Source organism: Aristolochia californica, unplaced genomic scaffold (genome assembly GCF_029961685.1).
Source record: "Aristolochia californica isolate CCGP_79_NKW_82.1479 unplaced genomic scaffold, dmAriCali1.0.hap1 SCAF_7, whole genome shotgun sequence".
Lineage (NCBI taxonomy): Eukaryota > Viridiplantae > Streptophyta > Magnoliopsida > Piperales > Aristolochiaceae > Aristolochia > Aristolochia californica.
The window spans coordinates 41,158,101-41,175,644 of NW_027182268.1; the positions used below are offsets into that span (position 1 = coordinate 41,158,101).

The 17,544-nt window shown below is 39.2% G+C and overlaps 3 protein-coding genes across 5 annotated transcripts; 1 reads left to right on the forward strand and 2 right to left on the reverse strand.

Moving 5' to 3' along the window:
- The first annotated feature begins 145 nt into the window (after window positions 1-145).
- On the forward strand, window positions 146-5,985 carry LOC137935978 (uncharacterized). The gene is made up of 10 exons (XM_068780442.1): window positions 146-232; window positions 745-1,746; window positions 3,197-3,281; window positions 3,379-3,474; window positions 3,583-3,735; window positions 3,818-3,925; window positions 4,932-5,051; window positions 5,172-5,297; window positions 5,450-5,533; window positions 5,615-5,985. Exons 2-10 carry the CDS (start codon window positions 773-775, stop codon window positions 5,738-5,740), a joined length of 1,872 nt encoding a protein of 623 aa, XP_068636543.1. The 5' UTR covers window positions 146-232; window positions 745-772; the 3' UTR covers window positions 5,741-5,985.
- On the reverse strand, window positions 5,928-7,698 carry LOC137935980 (plant UBX domain-containing protein 10-like). Its single transcript, XM_068780443.1, has 4 exons — window positions 6,957-7,698; window positions 6,673-6,843; window positions 6,360-6,566; window positions 5,928-6,284 (listed from the first exon to the last, which is right to left on the reverse strand). Exons 1-4 carry the CDS (start codon window positions 7,467-7,469, stop codon window positions 6,057-6,059), a joined length of 1,119 nt encoding a protein of 372 aa, XP_068636544.1. The 5' UTR covers window positions 7,470-7,698; the 3' UTR covers window positions 5,928-6,056.
- Window positions 7,699-8,613: 915 nt separating this feature from the next.
- Window positions 8,614-16,735, reverse strand: LOC137936569 (uncharacterized). Of its 3 annotated transcripts, none has more exons than XM_068781319.1 (13): window positions 16,405-16,735; window positions 15,480-15,988; window positions 14,740-14,866; window positions 14,533-14,635; window positions 14,018-14,141; window positions 12,741-12,806; window positions 12,469-12,507; window positions 11,114-11,194; window positions 10,896-10,943; window positions 10,328-10,378; window positions 10,164-10,220; window positions 9,700-9,948; window positions 8,614-9,248 (listed from the first exon to the last, which is right to left on the reverse strand). In XM_068781319.1, the coding sequence occupies exons 2-13, from the start codon at window positions 15,630-15,632 to the stop codon at window positions 9,000-9,002; spliced, it is 1,347 nt and encodes a 448-aa protein (XP_068637420.1). In that variant the 5' UTR covers window positions 15,633-15,988; window positions 16,405-16,735; the 3' UTR covers window positions 8,614-8,999. The 3 variants fall into 3 exon arrangements, with proteins under 3 accessions (XP_068637420.1, XP_068637418.1, XP_068637419.1); XM_068781317.1 differs by having other exon boundaries at window positions 10,152-10,220; XM_068781318.1 differs by having other exon boundaries at window positions 10,152-10,220; window positions 15,480-16,735.
- Window positions 16,736-17,544: the final 809 nt, after the last annotated feature.

A 17,544-nucleotide genomic window follows, 5' to 3' on the forward strand; every position in this document is an offset into this window, starting at 1 on the left:
AGATCAACGTAGAGGTCGGCCAATCTTGTCGGCCGCCGTCGCGAGCGAAACGCGTGCTTTGTCCTGGTTCGGTCCACTTCCCATAACGGGTCAGGTATATAACTGGGAACCCCGGAGCTCTCCAATGTTTATTATTTATTTTCCACGCCACGATCTCTCCTCTTTCCGCTTCTTCGTTTTGCGGTTTCTTTTTTTGTTTTTCTTTCTGTAGGAATAATCGAGCAGGTGGCAGGTATGGGCGATTCATCTTATTTTTCTTCCTTTTTTTGCTATTGAGTAAAGTTAGGGTTGATCCATGCTCATCGATCGTTTTTAATATATAAAGAGAACTTTTAAAGGTTGAACAGATCGTTCACGGTTGAATTCAGGATAGGTCGAATTCTGTTATTGATGTCTATACCGACGAAACACCGGATTATCGTGTTTCTTTTTTTTTAATTTTCGTGTATTTGTTTACCTAGGATATCAGGATTTCGCCATTAAAACATAGAATTTTCTTGGAGAATTCTTTGCTTTATAGTTATTCTTAACATGTTATGTTTTTTAAAGGTTGTGCCGGTGGCTTTTTTTGTTTTTTTTTTTCAAATTTCAGATCGTCAATTCGATGATTAAATTACTTCTCTGAGTCTCTCGTGAATTTTGTTAGAATTTGCTCGCTCATGCTTTCCGTCGTCGTTTTTACACGTTTTTTCATCGGAAGATATCGGCGCTTTTAAATCTGAACTTCACTAGATTTAATTGCAGGATTTAGCAGGATAGGAAGGGTTCCACGATGTTAGAGCAACTGCTGATATTTACAAGGGGAGGTCTGATCCTTTGGACATGCAAAGAGCTCGGAAACGCTCTTAAGGGGTCCCCAATTGACGCATTGATCAGATCCGTCCTGTTGGAGGAGCGCTCCGGTGATTCATCTTACAATTATGATGGTGCCGGTGCCTCTTACACCCTCAAATGGACATTCCATAACGAGCTTGGTCTCGTTTTTGTAGCTGTTTATCAGAGGATGCTCCATCTCCTTTACGTGGATGACCTCCTTGCCATGGTGAAGCATGAGTTTTCACAGCTTTACAATCCAAAACGTGTGGTTTATGATGATTTTGATGAAACCTTCCGCCAGCTTCGCAAGGAAGCTGAAGCTAGGGCTGAGGAAATGAGGAAATCGAAGCAGGCAGCTCGATCAGTAAGTTCTTCTAATAAGAAGCAAAACCAAATTGTAGCCCAGAAGGGTGGATCACAGAGAGGAGGTAAACAAAAGAGTGGCTTGTCTGGAAAAGATGGTGGGAATGGTGATTCTGCAAAAGCACGGATTTTGGAGAATGGTAATTCTAATGGGCATGAGACCAAAAGTGAAATGGCCCGTACCCCTGTCTTAACAGGCAAAGAAAACGGGAGCGCCAAAGTTGGGGCTTTTGATGTAAGTAAACTTCAGAAGATGCGAACTAAAACAGTAAAGAAAACAGACACGGTTTCTAACATGGCTTCTACAGTGGAGCCAAAGAAAAAGGCAACAAAGAAAAACAGAGTTTGGGATGAGTCACCTCCAGAGTCCAAACTGGATTTTACTGATCCAGTGGATGAGAGAGGGGATGAGAGTGTGGCAGTTGTGGCAGCAGATGTGGGTGAAAGCATGATGGACAAAGAAGAAGTTCTCAGTAGCGAAAGTGAGACCGATGAAGATGAGGAGGTCCAAAAGGGTACCCAGCCTAATGCAAAGAAGAAAGGATGGTTTTCATCAATGTTCCAAAGGTGAATCTGATGTTACTGCATACTCTTCTATTTTTGCTTGCATGTGTCTGCCTTCTATTACTTCTTACTTGCTATAGATTTTCTATACCATAAGTGCAAGTATTTATGATGCCAATGTACTTTTCATTTTTAGCTATCAATTTTACCAAACTTAAAAAACTATTGTCAAATTTTCTTTGCTTGGGTGCAGCTTCATGAAATAGTCTCTGACCAACTCATTTGTTAATTCACATGATGACTGATTGGCATCATATAATCCAATATCCTCGTGTCCTAATTTTGGCTGTTGAATTTATCATCGTTTTGAAGTTCCTCCAACAGGCCAATAATCTCCCTTTTTTTCACTTATGCATTTAATTTTTTTTGCTAATATTTGTGGTTCTCTACTCCTTTAAGCATCAAACTCTACTGTTTCAGCCATTTGAGGATTTTCCAGAGAGCTCCTTGATGAATACCATAACAATGTGGCATTATGGGTGAGTATGAGTAGTTATGAGTAGCTATCTAAGTATTTTGAATAAATTCTATTGACCCAAGGAGGACTACATTGAGGAGGACCAAATGTTTGGTTTTCATGTCTCGTGGACTGCCATATTGTATCCAATCTTGGTTTGAATTGGTGACTTACTCTGAGTGAATACGAAGACTTAGTGCATACACCCATTATATCACTCAGCTTCATAGTTTTCTTTGAATGGGGGGTAAAATGTTTCACCATTCTATAATTGTACATGTGCTCCATGTCCCTGGCAAATTACCCGAGAAGGGTAAGTTATTGTGGGAGAATAGTCTCACACTGATTTCAATTAGAAAGATCCTGTCTTATTGTTTGAGAAGAAATCTCCTAATTTTGTCTAGTCACATAGGGAGGAATTGACCTAACTTCAACATCGTACAAGAATGAATCCAAGACTGGTTGTTTCTGACATCGGCCAGCATGTGCTCTCTGTGACCATGTATGTTCTCCACCTTCTGGGCTAGGTATCTGTGTAGGCCTGAATATGTGTGTGTGTGTGTGTGGAAAATTCTATTATTCTGTCGTGGTACAGGACTCCATGTCCCAGGCAAGTTGTTCGCCAGTAAGAGTTGTGGTTGTTGGGGGAGAACAAGGGAAGAGGCATCCTAACTTAGTGTAGAGGAACCGGCCTAACTTCAGCAGTTTTTAATTCTTCAAAAGCTTGGTTCACTACAACTTTGGCTGATAGCTTTCGAGATCTATTTTCTATTAACATCCATGAGAACATATGGTCTTCAATCATCAGAGGAAGTTAGCTGTTGCCTTTCTGATTCAACTGCATGACGACGTGGGTTTGTCTTATATACATTTTATACCTCTTCAATGATCACAACGAGGAAGTAATCTTGATGGATGATTTTTGTGCATTCAATTGGATTTATTTTATTTTATTTTATTTTGTCATGAAGTTTATTTCTTTTTTTTCAACCTCAGTATTGCAGGGAATGCAATTTTGGAGAAGTCAGACCTGGAACCAGCTCTGAAAGGTCTCAAGGATAGGCTCATGACCAAGAATGTGGTATGTTAAGATGGTTCACTTCTATGAAAAAAGATGTTAAGTAACTGCGGGCTGTAAATCAATCTGCTTACAAAATCTGACTATGTGGCATTTGTAGGCTGAGGAAATAGCTGAGAAGCTCTGTGAGTCAGTATCAGCTAGTCTTGAAGGTAAAAAGTTGGGGTCATTCACAAGGATTTCTTCAACAGCTCAGGTACAACAACTTATTTCTTTTCTCTATCGTTCTTTTTAATCACTTAGCTGTTTCCTTTGTTTCCCATTTTAAAGAGTTCTGCATCTTATTGTGTCATGCTGGCTGCAGAATGCAATGGAGGAAGCCCTTCTTCGAATCTTAACTCCAAAACGTTCAATTGACATCTTGAGGGATGTTCATGCTGCTAAAGAGCAAGGAAAACCATATGTTGTTGTTTTTGTTGGTGTTAATGGAGTTGGGAAGTCCACAAATCTAGCAAAGGTTTGTACAGCAACTCGCTCTCCTCGACCCCAATTTCTTTCTCTTACATAATTGGAGACTAATTTTGATTTTCAAATGTTAGGTGGCTTACTGGCTATTGCAGCATAAAGTTAGTGTTATGATGGCTGCTTGTGATACTTTTCGATCAGGTGCAGTCGAGCAACTCCGGACTCATGCTCGTAGACTCCAGGTATATTATTTTAGCCTGGTTTTACTTGCCTTGGTCATGTTAACATTTGTGTATAGGTTTTCCATCCATGTTGTTTTAACTTAAAAACCATATGTTAAGATGCAGAAAACGAAAAGCGTAGGTGTCTTCTAGTGGGTTGATGTAATCGCTTCAGCAGTCTAGAATTGTATTGGTTTGGTTATACATTTAAATTAAAATACTGGTTCATGTCTTCATTTGCATAGATTTGTGCTACTGAAAGAATTTGTGTCAAAGCAAAATGAATGTAAAATCAGTTACGTTGATAAGAAAGTGACGATTGTTTCTCTTTATTTTCATTGCCTTCTCATGGATTTTTTTAGCTGTAGAATGTAAATGATACTTCATGATGAATGACTAATCTACTGAAAACTCGCTTAATTTAGTTCATAGTCATTGATTTACAATGTAGTAGTTTGAACTTGTTCATAATATATTCCAGTTTTGACAATGAGATAGTCTTGAGTTTAACCAAACTCTTCCTCATAATTGTTGTTTTATGCAGCTCGCCTTTACTAAATTGAAGAACCGTTTTTTTAAAGTTTTTCACCCTCTCCCAGTACATCTGAATGAAATATTTTGGTTCTGTTTGTCAGAGTGGTTCCGTCCACTTTTTAGGCGGTAACTTTCAGCACCTAACAGATCAGTCTGTTGGGTGTATTGGCTAGCCGCTGTCATGGTATCAGAGCTGGGCACACCACGTCCCGCATTCGAATCCCGTGAGAAGCGGTCAAGAATGGGCGGGGTGGGTGTCAGAGTGGTTCCGTCCACTCTTGTAGGCGGTAGCTTTCCGCACCTAACAGATCGGTCTATTGGGTGTATTGGCTAGCCGCTGTCACTGTTTACTTTGTGCATTTTGGTAAAGACCAATAGTGAGGTTGTCTTTTTACTTTACAAGCCCAAGGGTTAATTCTTTCTTCTTGGGGAATGAAATTGGTGAAGCTTTTCTACAAGTTTAGGTGATGCAATTGATTTGATTGCTATTCAGATTCCAATATTTGAGAAAGGATATGAGAAAGATCCAGCCATTGTGGCAAAGGAAGCTATCCAAGAAGCTTGCCGCAATAAATCAGATGTCGTTCTTGTGGACACAGCTGGAAGGATGCAGGTATCACATTGTCATGATCTCTACTGCTTTTGAGTTTTTTATATCTCTTTCCTTGATATTGTTCTGTAGCAAAGAAATGTCTTGTTCTACATCTCTCTCTTATCAAATATTGTGATTCAGGATAACGAACCCTTGATGAGAGCTCTGTCCAAGCTTATTTATCTCAATACTCCAGATCTAGTTCTCTTTGTTGGAGAGGCACTGGTTGGAAATGATGCTGTGGATCAACTGTCAAAGTTTAACCAGGTTTGAATGCTACAGACAAATCATTTCTTGTTATTTGGATGTCTATTCCTTGTTCAAGTAATAGTTGTTGGAATACTCCAGCTTTTCTTTCTGCAGCTAATCAAATTCTATGTGATAGAATATAATTTGAGATGATCAATTTCTGACTGCAGAAATTGGCAGACCTTTCTCCTGCGCCTAATCCCAGGTTGATTGATGGAATCCTGCTTACAAAATTTGATACTATTGATGATAAGGTAATTATATGTAAGTGCTAAGCTTATTTGACATGAAACGAGTTTGAAAACAATTTCTGAGGAACAGATGCTTCTATGCAGGTCGGAGCTGCACTTTCCATGGTTTACATCTCTGGTGCACCTGTGATGTTTGTCGGCTGTGGACAGTCCTACACAGACCTCAAGAAGCTTAACGTGAAATCCATTGTTAAAACCCTCTTGAAGTGAAAAACTTGAATTACTCTTGTTTTAGAACTATTTGTGGTGATCTGGTGACTGCTATGCTGAGCTCCGTTCCTAATGACCTCATTGTCTGGACATTGGAAGTGATATCATAGATAATGTAATGTATATATATGTTCAATTATTGATGAAACGATTTCCAGATGCTTCAGTTGCACTTTAGCTTTACCATTTGCTTGTGCAAATAAAATAAAAAAGGACCGCCAATATGGTTTGCATTGTTCAGGAAATACTCACTACTGCATTATTGAACATGATCACACGAGTGATTGTTATTCTTACAGGAAGAGCAGTTCCTCAATTACAGAAGCTCCAAAAACAAGGTTGCCCTAGGATGGAGACCAGCATCCTTGAGGGTCATCTCCAACTGCTCAAAACCGTATACTATTCTTGGGAAGTTAGATATTAGTCGATAACTGCCTATTCCAGGTTTGTTTAGGGAGTTCATGTATCTGTATACGGACTGAATGTTGTCTGTACAACTGAAGCTTTGCTCCTTTCTTTCACCATCCGGAAATCGTATTTGTATCTGCAAAATTATTTGTTGTTAAATGGACCGGCTGTGAATCATCATTCCAAGGGTTGATGAAACTGTGACGTGTACCTGGGTTACCATCGGATTCTCTCCGGGTGTTGTTGCTCCCTTATTGTGAGATTCTTTAATTGCTTCTTTCATCTCACTTCCTGTTTGTTTAGTAGCAGCAACGTTTCTATCCGGCTTTTCTGTACCCTTCTTTGTTCGAACTGCCACCGTCTTCTGATGATTCACGGATGCTTCCTCAATGGCTAAATCTCGGAGTCTTTCCCTATCCTGCTATCGGTAGACACGTTGTTGTGCATCTAAAGGTATTCTTCTAATAACAATGAGAGAAAAAGTAGAGAGATTAAATAATTCAAGCATTTCAAGCCTCTTCCACCTTATCTAACTGAAGAGCTGCATTATAGGCAGCATCTTGTTGTTGCCGCAGTTGCCGATTTGCTATAATCCCTTCATCTTCTGTTGCTAGAGTTCTGAAAGCTAAGCCTCGTTCTTCAGTTGTCCTTTGTAGAATCTCCACCAGCTCTGTAGGTGAGACTGGTCCTTCCACCTGATCATGTATTGATTGAAATGAGTTGTGGCTTGAAAACTTTTGCTGATTATATGAAGAACGAAGTTACCAAAACAAAAACAAAAAATGAAAAGAAAAAAGGAAGACAATACCTGCTGCAGGACTGCTATACCACTGCTAGAAACAGGGGAAACGACGGCACAGAATGGGAAACTGGCTGCTCTCAGTGCTGAAGTCATCTGCAACCCTTCTCCTCCGCTTGAAATAGCGGCCCATGAAACAAAATTGGAATCAAGGAACTGTACCACCAACTCAGAGCCCAGAGTCTCACTGCAAAAGGGAGGAGTATAGGGATGCTCTGGCGAGTGTAGGTACACGAACAGGAATTTCTTTTCCTCCTCTGCTATTTTAAGTGCTTCAGCAAACCTGCATGCGTAGAAGAAAGGATGGAAGAACCCGTACCGTTCCTCGTAGGATCTTAGAAAGACCCATTCCTCAGGAGTTACCAATACCTCTTGAGGTGGCTGGAAGTGGGCTCTATGTTCTCTCCTCCCGATCCTGATCAGAGACATCCCTTGTCCTACAGCTCTTGAGACTCCCACGGCTATGTTTAGTGGGAGGCTCACAATTCTTCTCATTAGATCATTTTCTATTCTTCGAATCATCTCTGGAAAGTCTGTCGGAGAGATGAATTGGGAAGGTCGTATCTTCAATTCTTGCCAGTTTAGGCCGCTGCAGATGCCAGGTTTTCTTCAAGTATGAGTTGCATCCCGGTGAGCGAGGATGGCGGGAGTTTTACTTTTTTAAGGCTTATCAAAGCCGGCGATGAGGGAGACTGTAAAACTCTTACCTTTTTGTAAAGAGGCGAGGTGTGGTGTTTGAGGAAAAGTGTAGGAGGCCATTAAAGAAGCATATCATGGGCGCCTTTTTCTTTTTAGACTCGTATTATTAGATGCTGTCTCTATGTCGATGACTTTGGATGCCACTTCTTTCTCAACTAACATTTCTAGACAGAAGTAACAGAGCGGTGTGACTTCTTTTCCATATCCGCTAGCTTTCGGCGTAATAGACTTTGGGGAAATGTGTTGCCAAAGAATTTTAAGCATTAAAGCCAGAAGTTACAATTGTTGAGATTGGTTTTAGGAAACCTGATACATACCAAATTTCTGTACCATGTACCCCCCCAGTTTTTAGTAGTTTGTAGTAGCAGCCTCGTGAGGCTTCGGTACTCCCTATTCTATTTGTAGTTTCCTTTGATAACATTGACCTCTTGATATACGTGCGTAGATCGATAGACCTCCCTCTCAATTACCAGAACTGTTAATCCTCAACGGCACCGAATACTTTTCACTGGTACAGTCTATCGGTACTTATACTACTCCGAATTTCCACTTTTCTTTGTCGGAAGTGGCATCACACCACGCCGGTGGAGTACATGGTCAAATACTCCTCTCTTTTTGCGTGGGTTTGGTAAAAGCCCACTATTTCCTGCATTGGTGAAAGCTAACATAAGGTTTGAAGTGGTGAAAGTAAATAAAGATAACATTGCCTCCGGCATCATAATATCTTACTCTAATTTGTCTTGAAGCTTGTCATACAAAGTTCCAAATAGATGCCACTAATGGGTGCTTACTTCATCAAAAATCCATTTTTAAGAACATAGCAGCAATTGATCATGATTTTTTCTATCATACGCAAAGACCCGTATGATAGAAAATACCGTGCATTTTCACCTTGAATAATTGTCAAAAACTTGGACCATAACGAATTAGGAAATTTTCTGCCGCGTCATGGGAACCCTACAGGATATAGCAGAAGCGTGTAAATAAAATACCTGCAGAGAAAATAATTGGGAGTTTTCTCTGGGCAAAGATGAGAATTATTGTACATTGGTAAGGGCAAATCCAGGCCGGAAGATAAATACAAATACGCAGTGAATGTTGACAATGCCCGAACTGCCCCCACTGAATCCATGCCAAGCTACACTCGCTTGAGCGGCTTGGTCAGTGAAAATGGCCCTGGGAAATAACCAAACCAGGGCGCAGGGCGCAGGGCGCTACACACCCTTGCTCCCATTTCTATAGGTCCCATGCCAATTAGAATAGCCAGAGGAACCTTCTTCTAGCAAAAAAAAATTTCATGTGACGTCGATCTGGAGCGTAGAGAGGGAAGTACAGACGACCACTACATCTAATTCAACCGTGTGGTGAAGGCCTGGGAGTTGCGGGTGGATAAGAGTTACCATGGCTGATAGGCTTCCTAAGGAACGGATTCCATCTGTCAAAGATTATCCGCCCACCTCGGCCAATTCTACCATGAAATCTGTACGGTGGGGTTGTTGAACCATTTTCGATAGCAGGGTCAGATGGTAGCATGATGCCTGAAGCAGCTAGCTTTTCTGGATCTAGGGGTTTCGTGAACAACAAAACAGGTTCATGAGGATCCTGCAACGGCAAAGGAATGCGTCCTCCATAAGATGAAAATAAACAAATAAGATTACAATGCATAGCACAAGTAATCATTTGCTAGAAAAAAAGTTAGAAGTTTAAATTTGACAAAGAGCTAAACAACATCAACTGATATCGAGATTTGAATGGTTCTAGTTACCAATTTGAAACATCAAAATTAGCAATTTGAGTATGCTTTCAAACATAAAACTATATTTTTGATGTTTTGAAGGGCAATATGTAAGATTTTTTATGACAAGAAGCAGAACATAGATGTGAGCATTTCTTTAAATCCAACGGGTTTTAGAACTTCATCCACTATCAAGACAATTGAAATTTTGAACCAGACATCGAGGTGGTAAGACGATTTGGACTTAGCGATACTGTCGGTCATGGCAGGCTAAGTATTTGTGTGGAAAAGGGTTAGCTATGGGAGAGTTAGACATACCATTCTATGGAGCCATCCTGGGTGCAGAGGCCGCCGTGTCAACTCTCGCTTCATGCGTCCTGTAGGGACCATCATCAGCTTGGAGTCTGTGTAAGGCAGATGCTGCACTGTGGGTCGAGTGCGTGGTCGGCTTTGACTGTTCATCATGTCATCTGAATCAATAAAATCATCCTCATTTGATCCATATCTGCCAGAGAATGGTGGAAAGCCAGGGAGTGCAAACCCATCCTCAACAAGCTGCATCTCATTCTGAAGAAGCAAGGAGAAAAGAGGGAAAAAGAAGCGGGCAGACACATTAACACATTACATTAAGAATGTTTTCAAACAAAATGCTTGATTTAGAATACTCAATTGCAGTATATGTTGACAAAATATCCCCTACAAAGCAGCATGCAGAAAGATTCAAAAGCAACTAAAGGAGGAAAAAGAAAAAATCAATTTGGATTACATACTTTATACTTGACCTGAATTCGTTGAAGACAAACTTCAGTCTCGATGACCTCTCGCTTCTTCTCTTCTCTCTGTGAAGAGCTCTACTAATCAGCTCAGGTACAAATTTCTAGTGATAATCGATAAACCAACAACTGTCTAAAGAAAATATGTATAAAGAGATGGCAGAAAGAGACACCTTGATTAAACTTTCTAATAATGTTTTGGCTTGGTCCAAGTTGCGTCTGACCTGAATCAGATAACATATTTGATAAGGTTAAAAACCACCGTTTGAAAATTAAAACCACTGCTAGTTCCAACAAAATTAAGTATCAGTTCAACATCTTTCTATTCCTTTCTAGTCGTACCAAACTCAGTGAAAATCACAGCCACTTTTTAAAAAACTTAACTATAAGCAACTTATTCCTTGCTTCATGACATAAATACAGGTTATGGTAGATGCAGAGGCACAAGATAGAATTGTCAGCGAGGTGATTCTAGAGTAGTTATTTTAATTTCAAAACATATATACTTTCCAATTGATAGAACAAGGAAGAATAGATGGACAGCTGTCACCCCTGGGGAGCTTAAGTAGGGATGGCAACAATAGTGGGAGCTTGCAACAGCTGAAATGACTACCTTGCCCTTACCTCATCTACTCAGAAGTTCTTAGAGGCTTTAAAAAGACAAAAAAGTGTTAAAGACTATAAACTGAATAAAGTACATATAATTACAGATTCAACAGAGTCATGAACATTGGAATTTACCTGACGAAGCTTTTCAAAGGACTGAACATTATTCTCCCGCCTTTGCATCTGCATAAAGACAATGTCAGGCCAACAAAGATGCAGACATCTTATCACATCTTTTATATTTTTAGACGTAGGAACTTAAGACAAACAGTTGATTGCTGATACCCATAAAGAGAGTCATCTCATTGAACTAGTAACAGAGAGAACATACAAAGAAAAAGAAAGACACCTACCCTTCTGGTGTGAAGCCGGTGAGCCTTCTCCCTTGGTCTGAATACATTGTATGGGTTTGTATCATTAACTGGAGGAGGTGGCTGGACATACCAAATCAGTGAAATAATCAGATTACTGGCTCTATATGATTGGAGAAGAACATAACATGTAGCAAAAAATGACCCAGTGAAACTACAGATTGATAGAAGAAAAATAGTGCTCAAAATCATACAAACTGATAATCATTCTGCATTTCATGGATAAGTACTGTAAAAATATCAAACACAATGCTTTTGTCTAGCAGGATTAGGGCCAATGCAAGTAAGCAAGACTCTTCCAAAAAGCAGATAATAAAATTAAGATCCTGAGTAATGCGAACATCAATGGAACAGAAAAAAAGTAGATGATATAAGCTAAGCTCATATCTAGCGTGAACATTAATGAAAGTTATTGCAATTTAATTTAGATTTACTTAAAGGCAATTTTGGACCACTCTTTACTATTCTTTTCACCAAATTTGAACATGACTCTATAGAAAAACATAAGCTGAGATACACTCATGAATCCCGAAGGAACTTAAACACTCGAATTACAAAGGGTCACGTAGAACACTTCTTAATGATGCAAGAAGATTCACTCTGAATCAGGTACTAAAGATTTCTTAACACAGTACCCCATTATATACAGACCTAAATTCTTTCCTACATGATCAATTATACAGTTTCTCCCTCAACCCCCCAATAAGCACTTCACCTCATCATCATCCCCCATAAAGTTTGAATCAGAACCATCTGCTACAAAATAATCATCCTCCCGTCTTCCATGTAATGCTTATCTTAGCTCCAGAAGTACCACATTGGGAATCCACCCCAAGGGCTTGAAGAAATGGGTATAGATTGCTTTTTTAAACATGGGTTGAAGTTGGTTACAGGTTCATCTCAAAAAGACTCACGGACACTTGGAAGTCTTTCCAACCAATCATATGGGATTTTGCATACTTTAACCCATGTGGAATTTATTTCCGTAAAAACTGCTTCACATCTAGGCCAACAACGCCAGACATCATGTCTAAGAAGTGGACAACATTGCTCAACAAAAAAAACACCGTGCCCAAATACTGTGTTAAAGTAGGGTTTAGGTTCATCCCAAAATGACTAAGCCAAAACTAGGTTTATTCCCAGCTAATAACCATAGGGTTTTTCTAATTTTAACCTATGTGGAAATTATCCCGAATAACAACATGCAAACAAGTGGCCAGTGGAAGTGCATTTACATGCTTGAAATTATTTTAACAGGAAAAAAAATTTAAGTTCAGAGGAATGCAATTAAGATTCAGTCAATGCCTTCTATCTTATAAAATATAGACACAACTGACCTGTAGCCTTCGCAGAATAGGCTTTTGCCACCGTTCCCGCTGATTTCATTAAAGAAAATGAAAAACATAAATAAGAACATATTTATAAAGTATACTGATTTTAACTGCTGTTCTATCTAAACTTTGTCCAGAGATACAAAGATATATGCTTCCAGAAAAACAAGCTCTTAAAAAATTGGAGGAAGAATGCAGCAAAAAAGAACAAATCAACAAAACAGAATTAAATGATTAATAAAAAACAAAACCATAATCTGTTCAAGAAGATCCAGTACCTTTGCTTTCCAATAATTATAGACGGACTGGAGAACTGCATATCGAACAGAAAAGGACTGCAGGGCCTGCAGAGTAATGCAAATAGGAAATTTAATAAAACTTGGGCAAATAAAAAGTCACTAACAAAACTAAAGCACAAGCCTCATTGTATGCATATAAAGTGTCAAAGTAATAATACATCTATACACTCGAGCAAGAAGATTTGTTTTCTACTGCTGACCCTTTATTTTCATCAGTCACCAAAACCATGCTAAGAGATGGAAATCATTTTCTGAAAACATTTGATTTATAGCAGCAATTTGCAATATCATTTGTCTTAAATAATTGTATCCATGATGAAAAAAGCAGTATTAAGTAACCCAGTTACCCCTTGCAATCAAGATTTGAAGCAGGACCATATTTGTAAGCAGGATCTCATGCTTAAGAATTGGGTTTGTCAGCAAACTGTCTTTATGAATAAAGCTAACACCTTCAGAAGGATATCAATAGAAATAGTGCTATCAGAGGTTTTATGGAATACATAAGAGTTATTTATGCTCAAATTTCAATGGCATGTAAGTATTTACCAATAGGACTTCAATTAGTAATTTGTGTATGAAGATGATAGCCTATATTTGTGGCAAACTACCCACAACACAACCAATTAAATAAATTTTCTTTACAAACGTTGTTCACATAAAACACCAGTGAGGCTTCAATCCACAACATGAATCCATTTAGACACCCAGGTGTAACCATTAACCAGAGGCCAAACCAACAAAGTGAACAACAAAAATCATTAAAGTTGCCTGCCCTTGAAAAAGTACTTTACCATTGCTTTAACCAATAAAAGTAGTTTTAAAATAAAGTATGGCACTTCAGATAGTCTGTGTGACACTTGTCTGCAGACAGTAAAACACAAGAGCGACACAATAATGAGTCTACAGACACAACACATCAAGTAAATTATTACATGAATGAGACAGATAAAGATTAGTTGCATGTAGGGTGTACATCACCTTTCAACAAATAAATGGATACAAACTAGCAGTACAAAGAAAATATTGATACATAAAATTGTTTTTAGAGAAGAAAAAAAGGAAAAGAAGAATTCCACATAACAGAATTGAGGAAGTAGCATGAGAAAGGCTCAAAGAATAACCATGGAATACACCATGGAAATAGTCCCAAAAAAAAAGAGACACAAATGACATCTCACATTTGTTTTTGAACCAGAGAAAGAGGTAGTTTAATTCCGTTGATCTTAGTTCTTAGTTCTATTGAATAAAGGGTTCACCTCACTGGCAGCGTCTAGCTGAAAAAGAACAGGGATTGCAGAGCCAAGGGTAGGTGTTATGATCCCCGCTCTTTCTCTTGCCTTATGATCCAGAATCTCCAGTTTACAAAGAATAGTCTCAAACCTGCATCGAAGAACGGGCATCAATTATAACTTGCCCAATGAACCAGAGATGTACGAAAATTAGCAAAACAGGCACATTTTCACTTTCACAATAGATCATAATCTAGGAAATTGCACTGATCATTTTAAATTATATGTTGAGTTGATAACTGATACTTTTTTTTTTAAATGAGTTGTATAAGAGTTGATAAGTGCAGCATCATTTAAAAAAAAAAAAAAGAGTTGATAACTGATACTATGAATGGAGATACTCATGTGGAAGTCGTCAACAATTTTGATCCTATTTCTTTCTATTGGACTAGCACTATTGGACAACTGACATAGAGATACTCAGACGATAAGCAATTCCTAAAATATAAAAAAAAAAAATCTCATTGGAGAATAAGTGTTACTTTTCAGGTGTGAGAATCTTCCTTTCATTGTTGAATTCTTCAAGCCAATCCTCATCCTCGTTGTCCAGGTCATATTCAACAAACTCTGCAATCTCTGTCCTAGCTGCAAATAGAATTAGAACAGTGTGTGGTAAATTAGACCATTCTCTAATATAAATTAGCAACTGTTGCTGTAGAAGTAGGAAGAGCAATTTGGAGAAAATTTACCTCCCCTCCCTCGTAAATAAGATGTCGGTTGTACAAATGTGCGGGAATAATCCCTTTCATATGTATCCACAACAACAAATTGTGGAGTTGGTATTTCAGCAGCAGGTTTCTTGGAGACATGAAGCACCTATAACATATGACATTCTCATCAGTATGTTAGACATGAGTCTTAACAAAATGTATTCTTCACAGTGAAATTTGGCAATCGAGATGAGAATAATTTTTTTTCATTTATTATTTTCTTTTTTAAGGAGTGGAGTGACATGTAGACAAAATGAAAACCAAACTAAGCAAAAGTTTCTGTGGAAAGACAAATCATGCTAGCAATTTCAGATATTGAAAATTTTTAAACCAGTTCATTGATCAAATGAGAATCATGTTTCTCTACATACAAAACAAAACCGAGCCATCTTAGAAGTATGAGTTTTACCAATTCAAGAATGTTCTCTATATAAAGAAAAAACTTTCTTGTTTTTTGCTAGTTGGCCTTTTTGCCATTCAATGAAAGAATCATTTAAAAAGAAACTATAGAGAGAAATATTTTAACAAAAAATAAAAGTTTAAACACAAACATAAAAAAAGTGGAGAAGGAAAACGGCTTTAACTTAGAACGAGTTAAATAGAGCTGAAAGACAGGTAATAAGGGATATAGGTTACTGAAAAGCCTTGGAGAGCAGAGAATTTTGAATGATTAGTAGTATATACAAAATATCTTTCCTTTTTTAGAAGGTCAACTTTACCTCATTTTCCACCTCAGCAGCGAGTCTGAGTATCTGAGAATTACGTGTGGATGCAGTTGTGGGCTCATCATCTTCAAAGTCTTTGATAGATTTAACAATTGGAAGCTTCTTATGAATGTCGAGAGGACGAGGCCGGAATGACAGCCGACTCATGTCCGCTCATCTCCAGTTAGTACAGCTATATCTTTCTCAGTGTTCATGCCGTCCCATTGCAGTTTGACAAGCGCGGCACTCTCAGAATTTCTTCCAGCACCCTTCTAGTTATATTATGCAATGACGGTAATAGCAGATATCCAATGCAACACTATTAACAAGGTAAACTCCGTTCACCAAAGAGTAGCTCGACCTTCAGAAGCCATTTGACACTTGCAAGCTGCAAACTATGAAAATGCCCATCCATTGAAGTAGCGTAAAATGGTAATTTCCATCTGAAGATCACTAACCATCTTTACTCATGCCACAGATACCAAAAATGGCAAAGCTTATTGACGTAGCTACAACTCCTCACACTGCAAGATCAACACGAAAACTTGAGAGGTAACAACAACTGAGACAGGGATGAAAATTCGCACGTCAAAACAGTAGATGGTCTCTAAAAACTACACATAGAGCTGAAAATCCTTCAATTCGAGAGGAAGAGAGTGGAGTGCAAGTGAATGAAAACCCTAGAAGCAAAGTAAAGTGTCCCCAGCTCGCACGTCCAGGTCAGAAACTACCAGGAGTCTGAAACAGCCCTACTGGACGCACAACCTAACCCTAACAAATCAAGCAATCAAAACTACTTGATGCCCTAACTTCAAAAAATGCAAGTTCGTCCTTCGCGCCATATCAGAGCATCAAATCAAAAGAATAAGATAAGCAGAAACACCGAAAAGAAAACCCTAGAAAACCACTCAAGGACGCCAAAACACAAGAGAATTCGCACCTCCTTCAAAAAATCGCGCCTAAATCGTTCAAAAATGGCACTATTTGAAATCCTTCCCAAAGAAACGTCCGAAACCTAGAGGCGAATTACGTGAGAGAAGCCGAATTTAAGTTACGAAGCAGCAAAACGGGAGATCACAAACAGGATATACAGCCGGAGCAGGTCGAGACCACCGGAAGAAAGTCAGAGATTAGGGCTGGAAAGTGAAGGTGCTGGAGGAGTAAGCGCCGCGTCTGAGGACCTGCGTGGGAAGAATTCGGAACACCAAGGAACTGAAAGACAAAAAAAAACAGGCTTCGAAGGGTTTGAAGGTCGAAAAGGAGGGAAGATGGAGAGAGAAAGAGGGGAAGAGAGGGCGGAGCTGCTGCTTGTCGCGGGGCTCTCTCATGCAGTGACCTCGATGCCACCGTCACGTTCCAACTTCGACTCTACAGAAGACGTATAGAGTATCCGTAAAAATACGTATTACATACATTCTACTAAGAACCAACCAAAGGCACAGGGCTCAGTGCACAAACGTATTTATACTCTATGCGTCTCGGCCGATACATTTATACGTATTTTCATTTTAAAAATGTTTATAATTTTTTGGTTTAGGAAAAGACATTAATATCAAATTTTCTATTTCAAATTATCCAAATTATCCGTATAAGCAGTTCTACTTGACGGAAATACTATCGTATAAACTGAAAAGGCACGATCAGGAGCTTTGTCCTACGCGAGGTTCGAACCATCTTTCTGGGGAAAAGCCGACCAGACCGGCCAAACAAAACAAGAATTTCTGGGTTCTAATTTTTAACACGGTCACAAGGCCACTCTTTTACGAATCACGCGCGCTTCATGGATAAAGGAGTATAGATTCTTCCTTTTCGCTTTGATGCTTTCGAGACGCATCATGCTTGTTTCAGGCTGTGTGAATTGCGGCAGCGCGTGCCAGGTCCTGCTCCTGGTCTTCCGCTTCCGGTGGCCAACATAGATGCAGCGGCTTAAACTTCCACCACTGTTGTGCTGTTCCCGCGCTCCTCCTTCCAGGGCAATGCTGGCGTCCGAAGCGCCGTATCTTTACAATCTGCATGCCTGCAAGACATTACGATGTCTCCATCCCGTCCTCGCTCGCCTCGTTGTAACCGGCCTCGTTCG

Excerpts from the sequence above, each read along its gene's own strand:
- LOC137935978 (XM_068780442.1), top strand. The coding sequence starts at position 773 with ATGTTAGAGCAACTGCTGATATTTACAAGGGGAGGTCTGATCCTTTGG. Across the intron at positions 3,475-3,582 it reads GGATTTCTTCAACAGCTCAG|AATGCAATGGAGGAAGCCCT; the intron begins GTACAACAACTT and ends TGCTGGCTGCAG. Across the intron at positions 3,926-4,931 it reads CTCATGCTCGTAGACTCCAG|ATTCCAATATTTGAGAAAGG; the intron begins GTATATTATTTT and ends ATTGCTATTCAG.
- LOC137935980 (XM_068780443.1), bottom strand. The coding sequence starts at position 7,469 with ATGATTCGAAGAATAGAAAATGATCTAATGAGAAGAATTGTGAGCCTC. Across the intron at positions 6,844-6,956 it reads GTATAGCAGTCCTGCAGCAG|GTGGAAGGACCAGTCTCACC; the intron begins GTATTGTCTTCC and ends ATACATGATCAG. Across the intron at positions 6,285-6,359 it reads AGAATCCGATGGTAACCCAG|ATACAAATACGATTTCCGGA; the intron begins GTACACGTCACA and ends ATAATTTTGCAG.
- LOC137936569 (XM_068781317.1), bottom strand. The coding sequence starts at position 15,632 with ATGAGTCGGCTGTCATTCCGGCCTCGTCCTCTCGACATTCATAAGAAG. Across the intron at positions 12,508-12,740 it reads ATAATTATTGGAAAGCAAAG|CGGGAACGGTGGCAAAAGCC; the intron begins GTACTGGATCTT and ends TAATGAAATCAG. Across the intron at positions 9,949-10,151 it reads GAATTCAGGTCAAGTATAAA|AATGAGATGCAGCTTGTTGA; the intron begins GTATGTAATCCA and ends TTGCTTCTTCAG.